The 17,877-nt window shown below is 40.6% G+C and overlaps 1 protein-coding gene across 4 annotated transcripts in view; it reads right to left on the reverse strand.

The window, feature by feature from the left end:
• The window catches only part of SPIDR (scaffold protein involved in DNA repair), a 283,040-nt gene that overhangs the window by 241,647 nt on the left and 23,516 nt on the right, over positions 1-17,877 (reverse strand). For all 4 annotated transcript variants that reach the window (XM_069599972.1, XM_069599975.1, XM_069599974.1 and 1 more), the window contains exons 2-3: positions 2,527-2,682; positions 1,819-1,885 (exon numbers count right to left, since the gene is read on the reverse strand). In XM_069599972.1, coding sequence (XP_069456073.1) covers positions 1,819-1,885; positions 2,527-2,682 — 223 coding nt within the window. The remainder of the gene's footprint in view (positions 1-1,818; positions 1,886-2,526; positions 2,683-17,877) is intronic.

Genomic DNA, 17,877 nt, shown 5'->3' on the forward strand with positions numbered 1-17,877 from the left:
CCTAAGTCATGTCCAACTCTTTGCAACGCCACGGACAGCGGCACGCCAGACTCCTCTGCCCTCTACTATCTCCTGGAGCTTGCTCAAACTTATTTCCATTGACTTGGTGATGCCATCCAACCATCTCATTCTCTGTCACCCCCTCCTCCTCCTGCCTTCAATCTTTCCCAGCATCAGTCCCATTTCCAATGAAACAGCTCTTCGCATGAAGTGACCATATTACTGGAGCTTCAGCTTCAGCATCAGTTCTTCCAATGAATATTCAGGTTTGATTTCCTTTAGGATTGACTGATATGATCTCCTACTAAGTGTTAACCTTCGAACAGGGATTTTTTTTTTTGTTTAATTCACAACAACCCAGTGAGATACACAAGTTTGAGACCTCTTTTCCAGATGCAGAAACTGAAGCAAAGCATGCTTAGCTTGCTTTCTCAAGATCCCACAGTCAAAACATAGTCAGGACACGGCACAGTCAAATGAGACCCCCAAAGTCTGGAGTCATGACCCTTCCTGCCCACCCTGAGGGTGAGTGAGTGCAGCAGCAGAACCTGTGGCCTCCCTGATAGTCACACCCCTTCTTCCTTACCAACAAAATCCCAGTTTTATTGGAGCAGCAACACATATGTTTAAAAATCCTTAATTTCACTGATGTCTCTTTGGTGGAGGTGACACTGTGGAACAGATTCTGGCTAAAGGTAGAGGTCTGAGGGAGAGTACTCCTTCTCAGAGGAAAGTTCATTTGGAGAAAATCCCCCCAAGTCTACACTTTTCCTGAGAAGTCGGCCTGCAGAATTCAGCTTCCACCTCACGACTGCAAAAACAGACGCTACACTAAGGCAGCAGAACTCAAAATGAGTCTAGCCCCCTGACCTTCTTGTTGTAGGAGATAAATTCAACCCATCCCTTCAAACACCTCAATACACTTTCCTATGACCCGTAACTCGAAGTCTTCCCTAACCATCACTGACTAAGTAGTATAGTCCTTATACTACAGGTCATAACTTTATTTCTCAAATCAGATTCTTTTTAAAACCCTGCAGCCATGAATCTGAGCTTACCTATTGGGTTCTGTTGATAACAGTGAATTCAATAAAGAAACATCATAAGTTTATTTCCATTAGTAACACATTTTTTTATAGAATGAACTTATCTGTATAAAACATAAATATTGCTTTCTAATATTTAGTGTTATTTCCATTTAAACATAAAAATTAACATTTTAAAATTAACATTTTAAAATTATAACAGATGTCTATTAATTTAGAAATGGGAAATGTTTATACCACAAGTAAATGTCTAATCTTACAGTCACTTTGAACATCACTTTGGGTGCAAATGGACAATTGCATTATATGTTTACAGAATTCAAAGCTTAAAATTCAGTGGGGAATCTCAGTCTGCCCTTCAGAAAGGCACTGTGGCAAGATTAAAAGGGATTATTCCATTGATGGTAATGGGAAATCATGGCTTTGCTTTCAAAAAGTGTATAAATATCTGAGAACCAGAAATTCAAGGATTGCCTATACACATGATCAGTTCCTAGACTTAAAACTGCTCCAAAATGAATAAAAACCATGCAAGATAAAAAAAAAAAAAAAAAAAATTTAATGATTAGCTATGGGAGGCATAAAAAATGGGACAGATGGTGAAAAAGATGATAGAGATGCCAAAAACACCTTTTTACATTGTTTCGGTGTTTTTTCTAACCATGAATATATAGTTTTTCCAAACTATATACATGACTTTTTAAAAAACAAATAAATCAAAGGAGGATATATGAGGCTTTTATCTTTCCTGCCAAGAAATCAACAATATTACCTTTCTTGGGTCGACAGGATAATTCAAGGTGTTTTTCTGTGGTAGTCTTCTTTTCAGCTGTTAATGACTTCAGGCAGATAATGGTAACAATAATAATAATAATTAATAATGATGCAGTAATTCATGTGACAAGTGCAAAAAACCAACAACATTACATAAAATAGTCAAGAACTTATACTACACCCTTTAACATATTCGTCCATTTTCCTTTATTCATCAACAAGTATTTCCAAAGCACATATTTATAACTGCATTTTTATATTCTTCCAGAATCTAAACAGAGGGCTGTCTTTGTAGAATTGATAACAGTGGTGAACACTCCTTCTTATGGTGAGTACTTCAAAGTTACCACATAAACCAAAATCAACCAGAATCCCCCAGTGCCATCAGGTCCTGATACATAAGCATTTCATTAAATACACTTCTTTTAAAGGTAGGACGCTCAACAGTGTTATCTTCTGAGAACATTTCCAGTATGCATCCCTACTTACAAAGTGCAAAGTTCTGCATGACAGAAAGAGGTGAATACTACTATGCCACAATTGTAGGGAATTCAAGGATGAAGAAAAACAAGTAACACATCAATTACAGTGTTCTGAAAGACAATAAGGAAGGGAATTCCAAAGAAATATGAGTACAGTGGCGTGAACTCTCAGGAAGCTAGGATTTATCGCTCAGCATTCAGGGAAGACAGCATCACGACTTTACCGGAGTGCCGGGACTCTTCAGAAATCCTTCTCCACACCTGAGCCATGCTTCAGACAGGGAAGCCTCAGCCCCCACGGTCCTGAGCCCTGCTCGTCTGCAAGGTAGGGGACTCTCTCCTGGAAAGGATGGGTACTCTGCATCCCGACTTCTTTTTCTCTGTAGAAACAGTTTTCAAAGAAAAAAATAAGGAAATCAATTTCATTAAGTATACGCTAATGAATGGCACTGTTGAGCAAGCCCAGCAATGGCATCAGTGAGGACCCAGTTTTTATTTCATTTTCATGTAGAATTTCCATTTCAGTGTCTTTTTAGAGAACAGTATTTCTCTAGTCTATAAGGACTTAGCTCCTTCCATGGGCTTTGGTGGAGGCTGGGGGGCAACAGCTGCAGGTCTGCTTCTGGGGGAAGGTCCTTCTGGGACTCCCAGGAATGACTCCTGACCCCCTGGCTGTGAGTGACATGGCTCATGCAGTAAGGTAGTTTCACACACGGCTTGCAAAGCACACAGCCGTTGGAAACACTCGTTTCAGCAATGTCCGATGGCTTCGGCCTCTACTTTGTTCCAATGATGAACTTCTTAATGGCCTTGTCCTTGGGCACACACTGGGCACAGCTGGGGCATGAACAGGCTGCACGTGTCCTCGGCCCTTCCTAGACATGACCATCGTTGTTTCTTTCCGTGGTCATTTTGGAAGCAAGGAGGCAAGAGAGAACTGGCAGAGTTTTCAAACTGTCTCTGAACCTCCACAGAAAGAAGAGTCAGAAGACAGCAAAACTAAAAGGGCTTGAACAACACAAGCAGACAACCAACTCTAAAATACAAGTGGATGAGGACAAACCATGAACCCTCCAAAGTCTTGCATGGGATCCCATCTGACAGGAAAGAGCCAAGAGAAGCAAGAAAACAGAGGATCGAGCACAGAGGCAGCTGATGTGCAGCAGGAAGGAGAGCAGCAGCTGAGAATGCACCAGAAATGGGAGGGCAGGGGCTCCACCTGAGACCCAAAGGAACCAAGGAGCTTATGTCCAAAAACGGTGACAACACTGATTGGTTTCTCAAGCTATTTTATTTAGTTTTTTTTTTTTAATATCTATGACAAACAATGGAGAAGGAAATGGCAACCCATTCCGGTATTCTTGCCTGGAGAAGTCCATGGACAGAGGAGCCTGACGGGCTACAGTCCACGGGGTCACAAAGAGTCGGACACGACCGAGCAACTAACACAATACATGACAAACAAACATCCACCTTATAACTTTCTTAATTTGCATTTTATTTTGAGGAAAATTTTCGATTTGCATTGGGAATTAAATTAAGGTAACCTACTAGAAGCTGATCACTTTATCAGAAATAAAACCGCTCATCCAATGACACTGCAGTTTCAAAAATAAATTAAGATTAAAATACACCATTAAAACTTCCTTAAGGAGGAAGAAGAGAACAAATTCATAAAAATAAATTCAGCCATAACATAGATGGCATTTTAATACTTAAGAGGTCTAAGCTTGTTTCCTCTTACATAGAGACTCCTGTGGTGGGGAGAACTGCAAGCAAAGAGGCATCGACCCTCAGGAAGGTGCCGCTCCACCAGAGTGCAGTTATCTGAAGAGGTTCACTGAGTTATCCAGAACAGTAAGGAAACTGGGAAACATCATTGGGTCTATTCAGTTCTTGGTCTATACATATACATATCTCCAGAATATCTCTTTAACACAATAAATCGGTCCAGGTCAGCTCCTTAGTAAAGTGGGTGATACCACGGATGGGACAGGGAAGGACAGCGTTAGCCTGAAATATCTTGAGCCAGAGAGTAAGAAACTGCTCAAGGAATAAGGAGAGCATGCAAAAAAGACACAGGAGCCTGCATGAAGGGGCTCTCATGGCCAACGTGGGACATTCCAGCATCAAGTAAGTAATGATAGTAAAGGATTACAACCAACTGAACAGAATAAGAAAGTAAGTCTACAATGACATGAACAAATGAATGACAGATTTAGAATATCATCAATGAATGCTACAACTAGTGGGTGAAAGTGTGAGGATGAAGAGAATACATACATGGTCACAGAACATCCCCCAGAAGTTACTTACTAATTCCAAAGGGAAAAGCAGTAACTTTACAGTGGAGAAATCTTTCAGACACCATCTTAACCAAGTCATGAATGTTGATGCAAACCATCACCAAGTGCTTCTTGATAGGAGGCACCAAGCAGAATATAAGTCAACCTCCACAGTATAACTACCGAAAACGCATAACCTCAATCTCAACACTGCAAACGTCAGACAAACCTAAAACAACTGGACCGCCCGCCTCAACAAGGACATGGCCAAGAAACACGGAGAGAACCTGAGGAGCTAACCCAGATCAGTGTAAGGCTGCAGGAGCATCAGTTCAGTTCAGTTCAGTCGCTCAGTCGTGACCGACTCTTTGCGACCCCATGAATCGCAGCATGGCAGGCCTCCCTGTCCATCACCAACTCCCGGAGTTCACTCAGACTCACGTCCACCGAGTCAGTGATGCCATCCAGCCATCTCATCCTCTGTCGTCCCCTTCTCCTCCTGCCCCCAATCCCTCCCAGCATCAGAGTCTTTTCCAATGAGTCAACTCTTCACATGAGGTGGCCAAAGTACTGGAGTTTCAGCTTTAGCATCATTCCTTCCAAAGAAATCCCAGGACTGATCTCCTTCAGAATGGACTGGTTGGATCTCCTTGCAGTCCAAGGGACTCTCAAGAGTCTTCTCCAACACCACAGTTCAAAAGCATCAATTCTTTGGTGCTCAGCTTTCTTCACAGTCCAACTCTCATATCCATACATGACTACTGGAAAAACCATAGCCTTGACTAGATGGACCTTAGTCGGCAAAGTAATGTCTCTGCTTTTGAATATGCTATCTAGGTTGGTCATAACTTTTCTTCCAAGGAGTAAGCGTCTTTGAATTTCATGGCTGCAATCACCATCTTCAGTGATTTTGGAGCCCAAAAACATAAAGTCTGACACTGTTTCCACTGTTTCCCCATCTATTTCCCATGCAGTGATGGGACCGGATGCCATGATCTTCGTTTTCTGAATGTTGAGCTTTAAGCCAACTTTTTCCCTCTCCTCTTTCACTTTCATCAAGAGGCTTTTGAGTTCCTCTTCACTTTCTGCCATAAGGGTGGTGTCATCTGCATATCTGAGGTTATTGATATTTCTCCTGGCAATCTTGATTCCAGCTTGTGTTTCTTCCAGTCCAGCGTGTCTCATGATGTACTCTGCATAGAAGTTAAATAAGCAGGGTGACAATATACAGCCTTGACGCACTCCTTTTCCTATTTGGAACCAGTCTGTTGTTCCATGTCCAGTTCTAACTGTTGCTTCCTGGCCTGCATGGAGAGAGAATAAAACCTGTGATCCCCGACTGGATCCTGAACCAGGAAAACAGACCATTATTAGGCAAATGATCTGAGAACATGGACAGGAGTTTGGGTGAACTCCAGGAGTTGGTGATGAGGGAGGTCTGGCATGCTGTGGTTCATGGGGCCAAAGAGTCTGACACGACTGAGCGACTGAACTGAGCTGATCTGAGAACCGGAACAAGCAGACAGAGTGGGGCCAGGAACCTCAGCTGGGAACATGCATGTCAGGTGACTCAAAATTTTCCCTGCTCTATATATGCCTGCAAGAGACTATAAAAGCATCATGAGGACTGATTCAGGGATTACAAATAAAGTTGAGCAAGGAGGCAATTTCAGAAATACACAATCTTTGAAAAATGAGGATTGACTGTACTTTGAATGGAGCATACTTAGAAAGAAGCAACTAGTTAAAACCAAAAACATTAAACTCTGCTTTACTGCTTTACTATCCACATCAGCCCCTCACAGACCACTTTTCCTTCTTCTCACCTCTCTGCTCAAGTTTTCACTTCTTTAAGTACATCATGCGTATGTATTTTATTTACTCATTTTGAAACTTTATTCCTTTGATACCAAATGCATGCTACTATACATCTGTGGGATACTCCCTTCGGAAAGAAGTGAATATTTCTAAATATTGCTTTGGATATCATGTAATAAATTTGGAGAACAAATTGAATGTCTACCAATAGAAAGTTTACTTGGGTATCTGAATAAATCTCAGTAGCTCTAGCCACATACTCAATGGATGTCAACACTTTTTCACCCAGGAATTGATCTACATTAAGGATAGAGAATGAGGAACAGATGTGAAGTTTTAAATACATCAGCAAGTATGCCCGCACTGTGGTGCTCACAGCCTCTCCTGTGAGGTTTATTGAGCACATGTTTTTTTCAGAGACACGTGGATTGGGACATCGCTCACTACTTTGGTTACATCTGACCCGTCCTCTGCTCCTCTGGATTTCATCCACACTCAAGATTCTTCAGGGACTAGAACCCTGTAACTTAATATAAATGACAGAATTCTAAGGTCCCGCTTTCCAGTCAGCCAGTGCAGACACTCTGCAGGCCCCGGGACACAAAATGAGCAAGAAAGACCCCACCCTCCAGCAGCTCAGGCAGGAGTGACACAGACCCTCCCACAAGCGCAAGGACAAACGGGCCTGAGCCCCAGTTCTGACAGCTCCCAGCCCGGCCTTCCACAGCCCCCTTTGGTGGTTCCCCAACTCCCCCAGCCATCTCTTATTTCCCGTACTGCTGCCAGGCGGGGCATTTCCAACACCCACCTGCAACCACGGCACGCTTTGCCAGACATCACCTCTCCTCCTCCTCTGGTCTCCCTAACAGATTTCTCCACAGATCATGCTCATCTTTTCTGTGGAATATCCTTCAAAGTCTCCATTAACGCCCTCCCTCAGTGACCCCATCGGTTTCTTGCCCAACTTACCCCTTGCCCTGGAGTAAGAGCTCCTGAGGGCAGGAGTCCTGTGTCTCTGCACCTCATCCCCACTACACAGCACCCCCACTGAGGTCCTCCTTACATAACTGCTAAACAAATATACAAATTCCGTGACTATTACACCAGATCTGTCACAAAATTTTTAAATATCCAAAGTCAGTCAGTCAGTAAGTATAAGCCTATGGGGAAACGCAGCCTACTTCATTTCCATTTTGTCCACCTATGGTCAAAAACAATACCTCCAGCAGACCTCTCTACATGGCTAGGCAGCACGGACACTTCTCTCTCCACAGTGTTCACTCCGCCACAAACACGTGCTTACAGGGCAACTTCACTACCCAGCCTTCTCATTCATCCACCTTTTTTTTCTAGTGACAAAACACACTCCCCAACCACAGTTTTGGGCACCCAACATGGCCAAGGTTAATCATAGGCCATCGGCCCATCCACGATGACTGGTCCAGGGATGCCACGGCACCCCAGCTGAGGCAATGAGAGACCCGCTCCAGTGGGGCCACTGGAGAAGATTCTCTTCTTCTCAACTTGGTCAAGGGTGTGTCCCCGAAGCAGCCAGCCACCTTATCCCATATAATGGGAAAAACCTGAGAAAGTCAGAAGAGGAACAAGCCATGCTCCAGGCTGGAGGGCAGGTCCCCAAGCAGCCCAGGTGCCCAGATGCTGTGAGCTGCAGGCCAACGCATCAATCTTTCAAGCCTCTATCCAGCTTAAGCTGGCCTTCAACTGCCAGATACTAAAAGAGCTGAACCACAGTATTCAGTAAATATCTATACTGAGCTGAAGTGACTCACTGAGCCCTCTGAAGGTACACAGCCAAAACCCATTTTCACCTTCAATGACCTTTGGCTCTAACAACATAATTAGGGTGGAGGAAGAAATAGACCAACATTGGGCTGATGAGCTCAGAAACAGATTCATGAGTGAATGTTTCCTGGAGAAAGCTCACTCTGACTTGAACAAAGGAAGAAATATACTTTGGTCATGGCTACCTGTAGATCCTGGATTGTCCAGGCTAGTCAATGTCATGAGTTATTATCCTCCTCAAGCACAGAAATACCCAGGAAATTTCACAAGCAGAACACAAGTCCTTTCGCCCTCATCTTCAGGCTGTGCTGTCACACTGGTCTGGCCTGAGTCACAGCTGTGCAACCAGTTGGCTACATTTACAATTTACTGACCCAGCTTCTGCCTCAGTAAAATATGGATAATAGATGCGCTTATCTCAAGACCACCACCAAGATAAAATCTGTACTTAAAAACGATACTGTGAGATGATAGTACCATATACTACCAAAATAGAAGGAAGAGGAAAAGTTGATTAATATTCAGGAGAGTTAATATGAGAATGTACTTTAGACATTTTTAATAAAGATGTTTACTATGATTCACAAAAATACTGTTTTAACCTAATGACCAGCTTTAATATTTCAAAACTCAAAAAAAGAAAATGAAGTTTACTGATTAGCACTCTACAGTCTCTCAGAGAGTTTAAGGAGCAGGAAGGAATTAAATGACTCGTTGGAAAAACCAGTGTATACACACGCAATGGAATACTATATTATTCAGCCTTAAAGAAAGAAAAACATTCTGACACAAGGTACAACATGGAAAAACCTTGAAGACATTAAGCTAAGTGAAATAAAAGAGAAACAAAAGGACAAACACCGTATGATTCTACTTACATGAGGTCCTCAGGGTCATCAAATTCACAGAGACATAAAGTAGAACTATGGTGGCCAGGGGCTGGGGGGAGGGAAAAATGAGTTGTTGTTGAAATGGGTAAAGGGTTTCCGTATGGGATGATGAAAAGCTCTAGAGATGGAAGGTGGTGACAGTTCCAGAACAACATGAAAGGACTTACTGTCACACACCATACACTTAAAATTGTTAAAACAGTAAACTACATTATCTTACCACAAGTTTTAAGATTGCTATCAAGGGCAATGCACATCAAAATCATCAGGTATGCTTCTGGAGACAGGAGATCCTCAAACCTCAAGTGAGAACCCTGAGTGAGGAGAGGCTCAGGAATTTGCATTTCAGCAACCACCTTCGTGAGTCTTACACTGTTACAGTTTGAGAACTGCCGCACTAAATTAAAATCCAAACTGTAAGGGGAAACTAAACACACAACAAGCGTCTCTGCACATATTTGGAATTTTCTACAGCTGTCAAGTACACACTGCTGGGTAAAACAAGTAAAAATACCATTGGCTCTGCTGAGCTTTTGAAAAGGCCAAGGGACAAACATGAAGCTTTACATCCCAGGGGCTGGAGGCTGTAAGAAGGAAATCTTCAAAGACCAGGATGCCAGTCCCAGGACACTACGTTCAGGTTCCAAACTCTCCTACCATAGACAGTTCCACTCCTCAGGCCATCATTCAACCATGCACAAGTGTCTGTCTGCTTTTTCTTTAAATCTCTCTCTTACCATGACCCCATCTAGCTATCCTTTGCTCCTTCTCTTCCCTAGCACACTTACATAGAGACTACTGCAACTTGATTTCTTCACTAACCTCTCCTCTAAACTGTTTTCCCTTTGATGAATGTCATTTCTTCATACTCATAAATGTACAGGTATCATTATTTTCATAAATAAATGACAAGAACTGAAAAAAGAATTCAATGTGTCATGTCCAGTTCTTTGCAACCCCACAGACTATTGCCCACCGGGCTCCTCTGTCCATGAGATTCTCCAGGCAAGAATACTGGAGTGGGTAGCCATTTCCTTCTCCAGATGATCTTCCCAACTCAGGGATCAAACCGGTGTCTCCTGAGTCTCCTGCGTTGGCAGGCAGTTTCACTGAGGCAGGATACCACTGAGCCCCCTAGGAAGCCCAGGTGAATTCAATAAACTGGTTCAAAATAGGGAAGGACTCATACAGAATGTTCAAAGAGAAGGTTTTTTGAGATCTTCATAAAACTGTGGCCAAGAACTCAGGCACTAAATATGCTTCTCTTCTTTCTGTAAATAAATTAGTTATTGGGTATACAATATACACTGTTTTTCTCTGTCATAGTTTTTAAGAGGAGATAACCTAGAGTTACACACTCTGGACAGGTTTTCTTACAAATAACTTTTACAGAAATTGTTCATGTGTGTTTCAATCTCTACAGAAGTATTCCCTTTTTGTGTCTTGACATTACAATAATTTTTTTTTTAAGAATCACTCTATTCCACTATTTGTCCATTACAAAAACTGAGTACAAAATTGTGTACCAAGGACCAAGCTAGCCACTGACACACCTGTTTTAATACACTGCTGCCCAATTCGTGTCTGTGATTACACACATTTTAGCCATATCCTTAAAACAGATAATGTTGTATTCTGCTGCTTTTCTTTGCTCAATAGGAATTTTCTGATGCTCTACGGAAGTTCTACCCCTTAAAAGAACAGAAATCAAACCTATGAGTTTATGAGAAGCCAGTGGAAATCATTTATACACAAGAATCAGTGTTCTGTTTCTGATTGTATCCGGATGGAAAAGAATAGTCAAAATTGATTTTCAAGTATATACCTATTAACACTAATGACTGTAAGTTTTAAAACAGTAACATCAATTTTGATGTAGATACAAGCATTGCTAGAAGAAAACATTTGCAGGAAACGCATGAAAGTGCCTGTGTCTCCTGACTGCAGACTAACAGGTGATATTCTCTAGTGTATTCTTTTATAATAGGTGTGTATTATTATCAGAAAAGACAAAAAGAAATCTAACTGTTCTAAACTGTACTGTACACTAAAATCCCAAGTATCTTTCCAGCTTGAGTCTCTGTTCCAAAAGGAACCTAAGTACTCCCCCTGCTGGTTATTTAAATAATTCCCCAAAAGTAAGAGCAATGGTTAGAAGGCAAAGATTTCTTAAATCAAATCATATCAAAAGACAATGATACCTGAACTATGAACTTCAGAGCAAGTTAAGATATCAGGAAACAACTTAACCACTCTAAAGCTTTTCTTTCCTAAGTTTCTTTAGCTACCTCTTTCAATGTCTTCCATACCTTCAAACTTTTTTCTCCATACATCTCAATCCATTAGTTTTGCTGATCAAAATCCAAATTATGAAGCAAAGTATTAAGAGTATGAATTTTTAACTTTCTTTTCCTAAATATATACACGGCCTTGAATATGTGCTCGGTCACTTCAGCTGTGTCCAGCTCTTTTTGCTCCATGGACTGCAGCCCACCAGGCTCCCCTGTCAATGGGATTCTCCAGGCAAGAATACTGGAATGGGTAGCCATTCCCTCCTCCAGGGGATCTTCCCGACCCAGGGATCGAACCTGCCCCTCCTGTGTTTCCTGCACTGCAGGCAGATTCTTTACCTCAAGAGTCATGAGGAAAGCCCAACTCCATCTGCACTTATATTAATTAAGTCATTTAAGACAAAATGGACATTAGGAGACACTGGAGCAATGTCTTTAAAATTCTGAGGAAAACTGGTTTTCAATCTAGACTTACATACTCAGCCAAATTATTAATCAACAGTGCAAACAAAATAAAGAAATTTTCAGATATGCAGAACTCAAAAAAACCCTTTATTAGAAAGATACTGGAGGATATATCACAGCAAAAGGAGGAAATAAGCCATATACATGACTAGAGACAGGCATAAAAACTTTAATTACCTATAATTAAGTAAAAAATGAAGTAAAGAAAAATATGCAGTGGTTATTTACTATATTAAAATAATGGCTGCACAGAAAGGAAACTTTCTGTGTATAATTTCTCAAGTATACTTTCTTTCTGTGTATACTTTCTCACGTATACTACTTGAGTTTTCAATGGACCATATTTATGTGATTATAGTATTAATATTCACTTCTGGTTTAGCAAAAAAACCGTAACATAACTATACACTAAAGGGTAACAGAAATATGGAATGCTCACAGGGAGCTATGTCCTGATTTCCCATAGTAGGTAATCAACAGATTTAAAGAAAATGAAAGTGAAAGTCACTCAGTCATGTCCAAATCTTTGCAACCCTATGGGCTATACAGTCCATGGAATTCTTCAGGCCAGAATACTGGAGTGGGTAGCTATTCCCTTCTCCAGGGGCTCTTCCTAATTCAGGGACTGAATCCAGGTCTCCCGCATTGCGGGTGGATTCTTTACCAGCTGAGCCAAAACGTGTTTTTTAAAATAAGAAAATAAACTCCACAAGAAATGGTTAAAAGAATGAGTGATTTGCAAACTTCTAACCTAAATAAGATGGTATAGATTTGTTTCTCCTAGCTTCTGCCAACACAGAAAAACTATAATCTCTGGAAGTAACACAGAGACTGGTGAGAATTCTGGAAGATGGCAAGAAGGTGGCAAGCTGGTTGAAGAGCCCAAGACTGAAGGAATAACAGAGCAACAAAGTGCCTTATGTCCCAGCATCCAACAGAAGGTCACTCAGATCCCATGTGTCCCCACCTACAATCTAGCTCATTCCTCTACTTGATCAAGGAGGAGTCTCTCTGACAATGTCAAGTAAGCCGAGCACCACAACAAGGAGAGAGCAATCATGAGCCCTGCAGATACGTGATCAAGGGAATCCCAACGCACTCAGACCTCCTTCTCCATTAGAGGTTTCAGGTCAAGGAAGAGAGAGGAGAAAGGTGGAGAAGACGTGAGTGTCAGTAAGACAAATCTCGCAACAACTCACCACAACCGAAGACTCACACTCATGTCAGGGGCATGGGGGCGGGAACACAGCATGAACCTGACAAGGGAAGCTTCTCGGTCACTCTGTGCCCCGAGACTGTCCACTCCCTCACCGAGAGACACCCAGCAGGGCAGCCTGGGGGACCTTCCTCTGTTCCCTCAGCTTCCTGGCACTAGATATGCCAGGCAGCCCAACACCATCACAAAGATTCTGAAAACTAAACTATCACTGAAACCACAGTCCACAAAAGTAGGTCAGGCCCTGAGTGCTTGACCGTAGCAGCATACTACTAAGATAAAACACTTAAACAGAACCCAGCATCTCCTAAATGGACAAAATGTCCAGAATACAACTGAAAAATTGCTCTTCACACTAAGAACCAATACTATCAAAAAACAAGTAAAAAAATTAACTGATGCCAACAATTAAATGAATCTTATGCTGGAAATATCTGACAAGAATTTTTAAATAGCTGTCATAAAAATGTTTCAACAATCAACATCAAGTTCTCTTGAAACAATGAAAAATTAGTAAAAAAGAATTATTTTAAAAAGACCAAATGGAAATTACAGAACTGAAAAGTACAATTATCAAACTAAAAAATAATGATAAATTACCAAAAAAAAAAACCCACTAGTGTATGGACTCAGTGGTAAAATGATAATTAAAGAAGATAAAAATCAGTAATTTGTAGGCCAATCAATAGAATTCACCTAATCTGAACAACAGATTAAGAGAATATCATTTAAAAAAAACTGACTAGAGCCCCAGAGCCTGTGAGACGGTAACAAGATTCATCCTTCACACCATCAGTGCCCCGAGAGGTAAAGAAAAAGAAAGGAGATTGGAAAAATATGTGAAAACATATCAGCTTAAAATTTCCTATACTTGGCCGAAGGTACAATACTTCTACAGATTTAATAAGCTGAATAAACCCAAAGCGGGATAAACCTAAAGAAACTAATGGTAAAACATGAAAATTAAACTTTTAAAATCCAAAGACAAAAAAAAGTTTGGAAAAGGGCCATGATAACATACTGCCTATATAGAAAAACCAATTCTAGTGGCAAAATTCTCATCTGAAACCTTAGAGGCTGGAATGAACAGGAGTAATTATTTTTCAGTTCTTAAAGAAAATAACTGTAACTCATGACTTGATAGCCAATAAACAGTCAATAAATAATAACAGTCAAAAAACAATAAACAATAAATATCCTCAGCAGTCTAGGGAAAATAACGACATTTTTAGACCAAAAACATACATAATACTTAGAAATCAGCAGATGTATAAAGATTGGTAAAAAGAAATCCTCAAACAGAAGAAAATGATTTTTTTTAATCTTGTCATCAGTGATGAAAAAGGAAAAACAGAAATTACAGATATATGGATAAATACTAAAGACAATCCTTCTCAAGAACTGTACAAATCACATTCAATAAATATGAAATATGAAACAAGTTACAACACTAGCTGACATTAAAGTTAAAAGCGAAGCTCCTACATTTTACCAGAAGTGGTAAAATGCTACACATGTAGACTGTGGTAAGTTACGTACATATTATTGTATACCTAGAAAAACCATTGAGAACACAATACAACAGGATAAGCTAAGAAGAATTATAAGTAAGTCAAACTGGAAACCTAATAATGTTTGCCGCTGCTGCTACTAAGTCGCTTCAGTCATGTCCAACTCTATGCGACCCCATAGACGGCAGCCCACCAGGCTCCCCGGTCCCTGGGATTCTCCAGGCAAGAACACTGGAGTGGGTTGCCATTTCCTTCTCCAATGCATGAAAGTGAAAAGTGAAAGTGAAGTGGCTCAGTTGTGTCTGACTCCAAGCGACCCCATTAAGTAGCTCTAAAAAGTCAAGAAGAGAGAAAGGAAAAAAACAACAGAAAGAAAGTCACAAAAAAAACAAATAAGATGGCACTAATATATCAATAATTATCTCTTACATGTAAATGACCTAAGTACATCCATCAAAACACAGAGCCTGGCAGAGTAAACTAAAAACATGAACCAATTACATGCTGTTTGGAAGAAACTCAAGTTCAATACTACAGTGACGTTGAAAGTAAATGAATATAAATATACACCAAGTAAACACTGACAAAACAGGGGTTGCAATATTAGTATCCGGTGAAGTAGACCTCAGGTCAAAGACAGATATTACACAATAATAAAAGGATAAATTCAGCAAGATATAATACTAATTTTATAAACACCCAACAACACAGCCTGAAAATGCATAAAATAAAACTGATAGAGCTGAAAGAATAAACAGTTAAATCCACCAATGTAATTAATACTGGGGTTTTCAATACCTGAACATCGTGCTCAACAGCTAAACAAGCTAAATGATATAAGACATCACACACACAAAAAAACACACCTAATGCCAAAGAATGCTCAAACTACCACGCAGTTGCACTCATCTCACACGCTAGTAAAGGGATGCTCAAAATTCTCAAAGCCAGGCTTCAGCAACACATGAACCGTGAACTTCCTGATGTTCAAGCTGGTTTTAGAAAAGGCAGAGGAACCAGAGATCAAATTGCCAACATCCACTGGATCATGGAAATACCAAGAGAGTTCCAGAAAAACATTTATTTCTGCTTTATTGACTATGCCAAAGCCCTTGACTGTGTGGATCACAATAAACTGTGGAAAATTCTGAAAGAAATGGGAATCCCAGACCACCTGACCTGCCTCTTGAGAAATCTGTATGCAGGTCAGGAAGCAGCAGTTAGAACTAGACATGGAACAACAGAATGGTTCCAAATAGGAAAAGGAGTGAATCAAGGCTGTATATTGTCACCTTGCTTATTTAACTTCTATGCAGAGTACATCATGAGAAACGCTGGACTGGAAGAAACACAAGCTGGAATCAAGATTGCCAGGAGAAATATCAATAACCTCAGATATGCAGATGACACCACCTTTATGGCAGAAAGTGAAGAGGAACTAAAAAGCCTCTTGATGAAAGTGAAAGAGGCGAGGGAAAAAGTTGGCCTAAAGCTCAACATTCAGAAAACTAAGATCATGGCATCTGGTCCCATCACTTCACGGGAAATAGATGGGGAAACAGTGGAAACAGTGTCAGACTTTATTTTTGGGGGTTCCAAAATCGCTGCAGATGGTGACTACAGCCATGAAATTAAAAGACGCTTACTCCTTGGAAGAAAAGTTAGGACCAACCTAGATAGTATATTCAAAAGCAGAGACATTACTTTGCCAACAAAGGTCCGTCTAGTCAAGGCTATGGTTTTTCCTGTGGTCATGTATGGATGTGAGAGTTGGACTGTGAAGAAGGCTGAGCGCCGAAGAATTGATGCTTTTCAACTGTGGTGTTGGAGAAGACTCTTGAGAGTCCCTTGGACTGCAAGGAGATCCAACCAGTCCATTCTGAAGGAGATCAGCCCTGGGATTTCTTTGGAAGGAATGATGCTAAAGCTGAAACTCCAGTACTTTGGCCACCTCATGCGAAGAGTTGACTCATTGGAAAAGACTTTGATGCTGGGAGGGATTGGGGGCAGGAGGAGAAGGGGACGACAGAGGATGAGATGGCTGGATGGCATCACTGACTCGATGGACGTGAGTCTGAGTGAACTTCGGGAGTTGGTGATGGACAGGGAGGCCTGGCGTGCTGCAATTCATGGGGTCGCAAAGAGTCGGACACGACTGAGCGACTGAACTGAACGGAATGCCTAACTGACACAGAGAGAATAGCCCACCTGTAAAAAACAAAATACATAATATTTCTCCAAACAAAAAGGAATATTTACCCAAATGAAGAAAAGACTGAAATCATACAGAATGTGTGGCTCGATCATAAACGAATTGTTAGAAATCAGGAATGAAAATAAATGCTAAGTACATGACTAAAAAAGAACAAGCTTCTGATTCAAGAATCAAACATACAGACTTTAAGAGAATTTTTAAAATATACAAAACTAAATGAAAAAGAAAACATCAAAATATATGGGATGTAGCTAGAGCGAAACTGAGGGCAATTCGTGATACTAAATACGTTGACCCTTGAACAACACAGGTTTGAAATGCATGAGTCCACTTACATATGCAATTTTTTTCTCAGTAAACACCTACTCCAGGAGCACATGATCCTCAGTTGCCAGAACCCATGGATGTGGAACCGTGGATACAGAGGTCTAACTATAAGTTAACCATGGATTTTCAACTGCGCGAGAGATCAGCCTCCTAAACCCTGCACTGTTCAAGGGTCAACCTACTGTCACTGGAAATAAAGGAAATCTCAAACCAATAACAAAATTCCAATCTCAAGAAACTAAAGGAACAAAAAATAAAGCAAGCAAAAGGAAGACAATAAATAGTAGCAATCAAGTCAACTGAAAATAGGAAAACAATTACTTTTTAAAGCAATGAAACCAAGAGCTGATTCTTCAAAGATAATGACAATTGATACACTTTTAGCATGACTGACAAAACACAAGAACAGAGAAGACACAAATGACCAATATGAGTTTAAAATAGGGGATATTACTACAAATTCAACAGTCATTAACAAGATAAAAGAACACCACAAACTCTGCATCTAAAATTCAGTAACTTAGAGGAAACCAACCAATTCCTCAAAAAGTATAACTCAATCAATGATAATGTGAACAAACCTCATAACCATCAAATAAATTGAATCTGAAGTTTAAAAGTTCACGAAACCAAACCACTAGGCCCAAGTGATTTCAATATAGGGTTCTAACAAACCTTTAACAAAGAATTAATGTCAATATTATATAATAACTTCAGGAAAATAAGAGAGAACACTTCCAAACTCATTTTAGAA

This window comes from Ovis canadensis, chromosome 9 (genome assembly GCF_042477335.2).
Source record: "Ovis canadensis isolate MfBH-ARS-UI-01 breed Bighorn chromosome 9, ARS-UI_OviCan_v2, whole genome shotgun sequence".
Taxonomy (NCBI): Eukaryota; Metazoa; Chordata; class Mammalia; order Artiodactyla; family Bovidae; genus Ovis; species Ovis canadensis.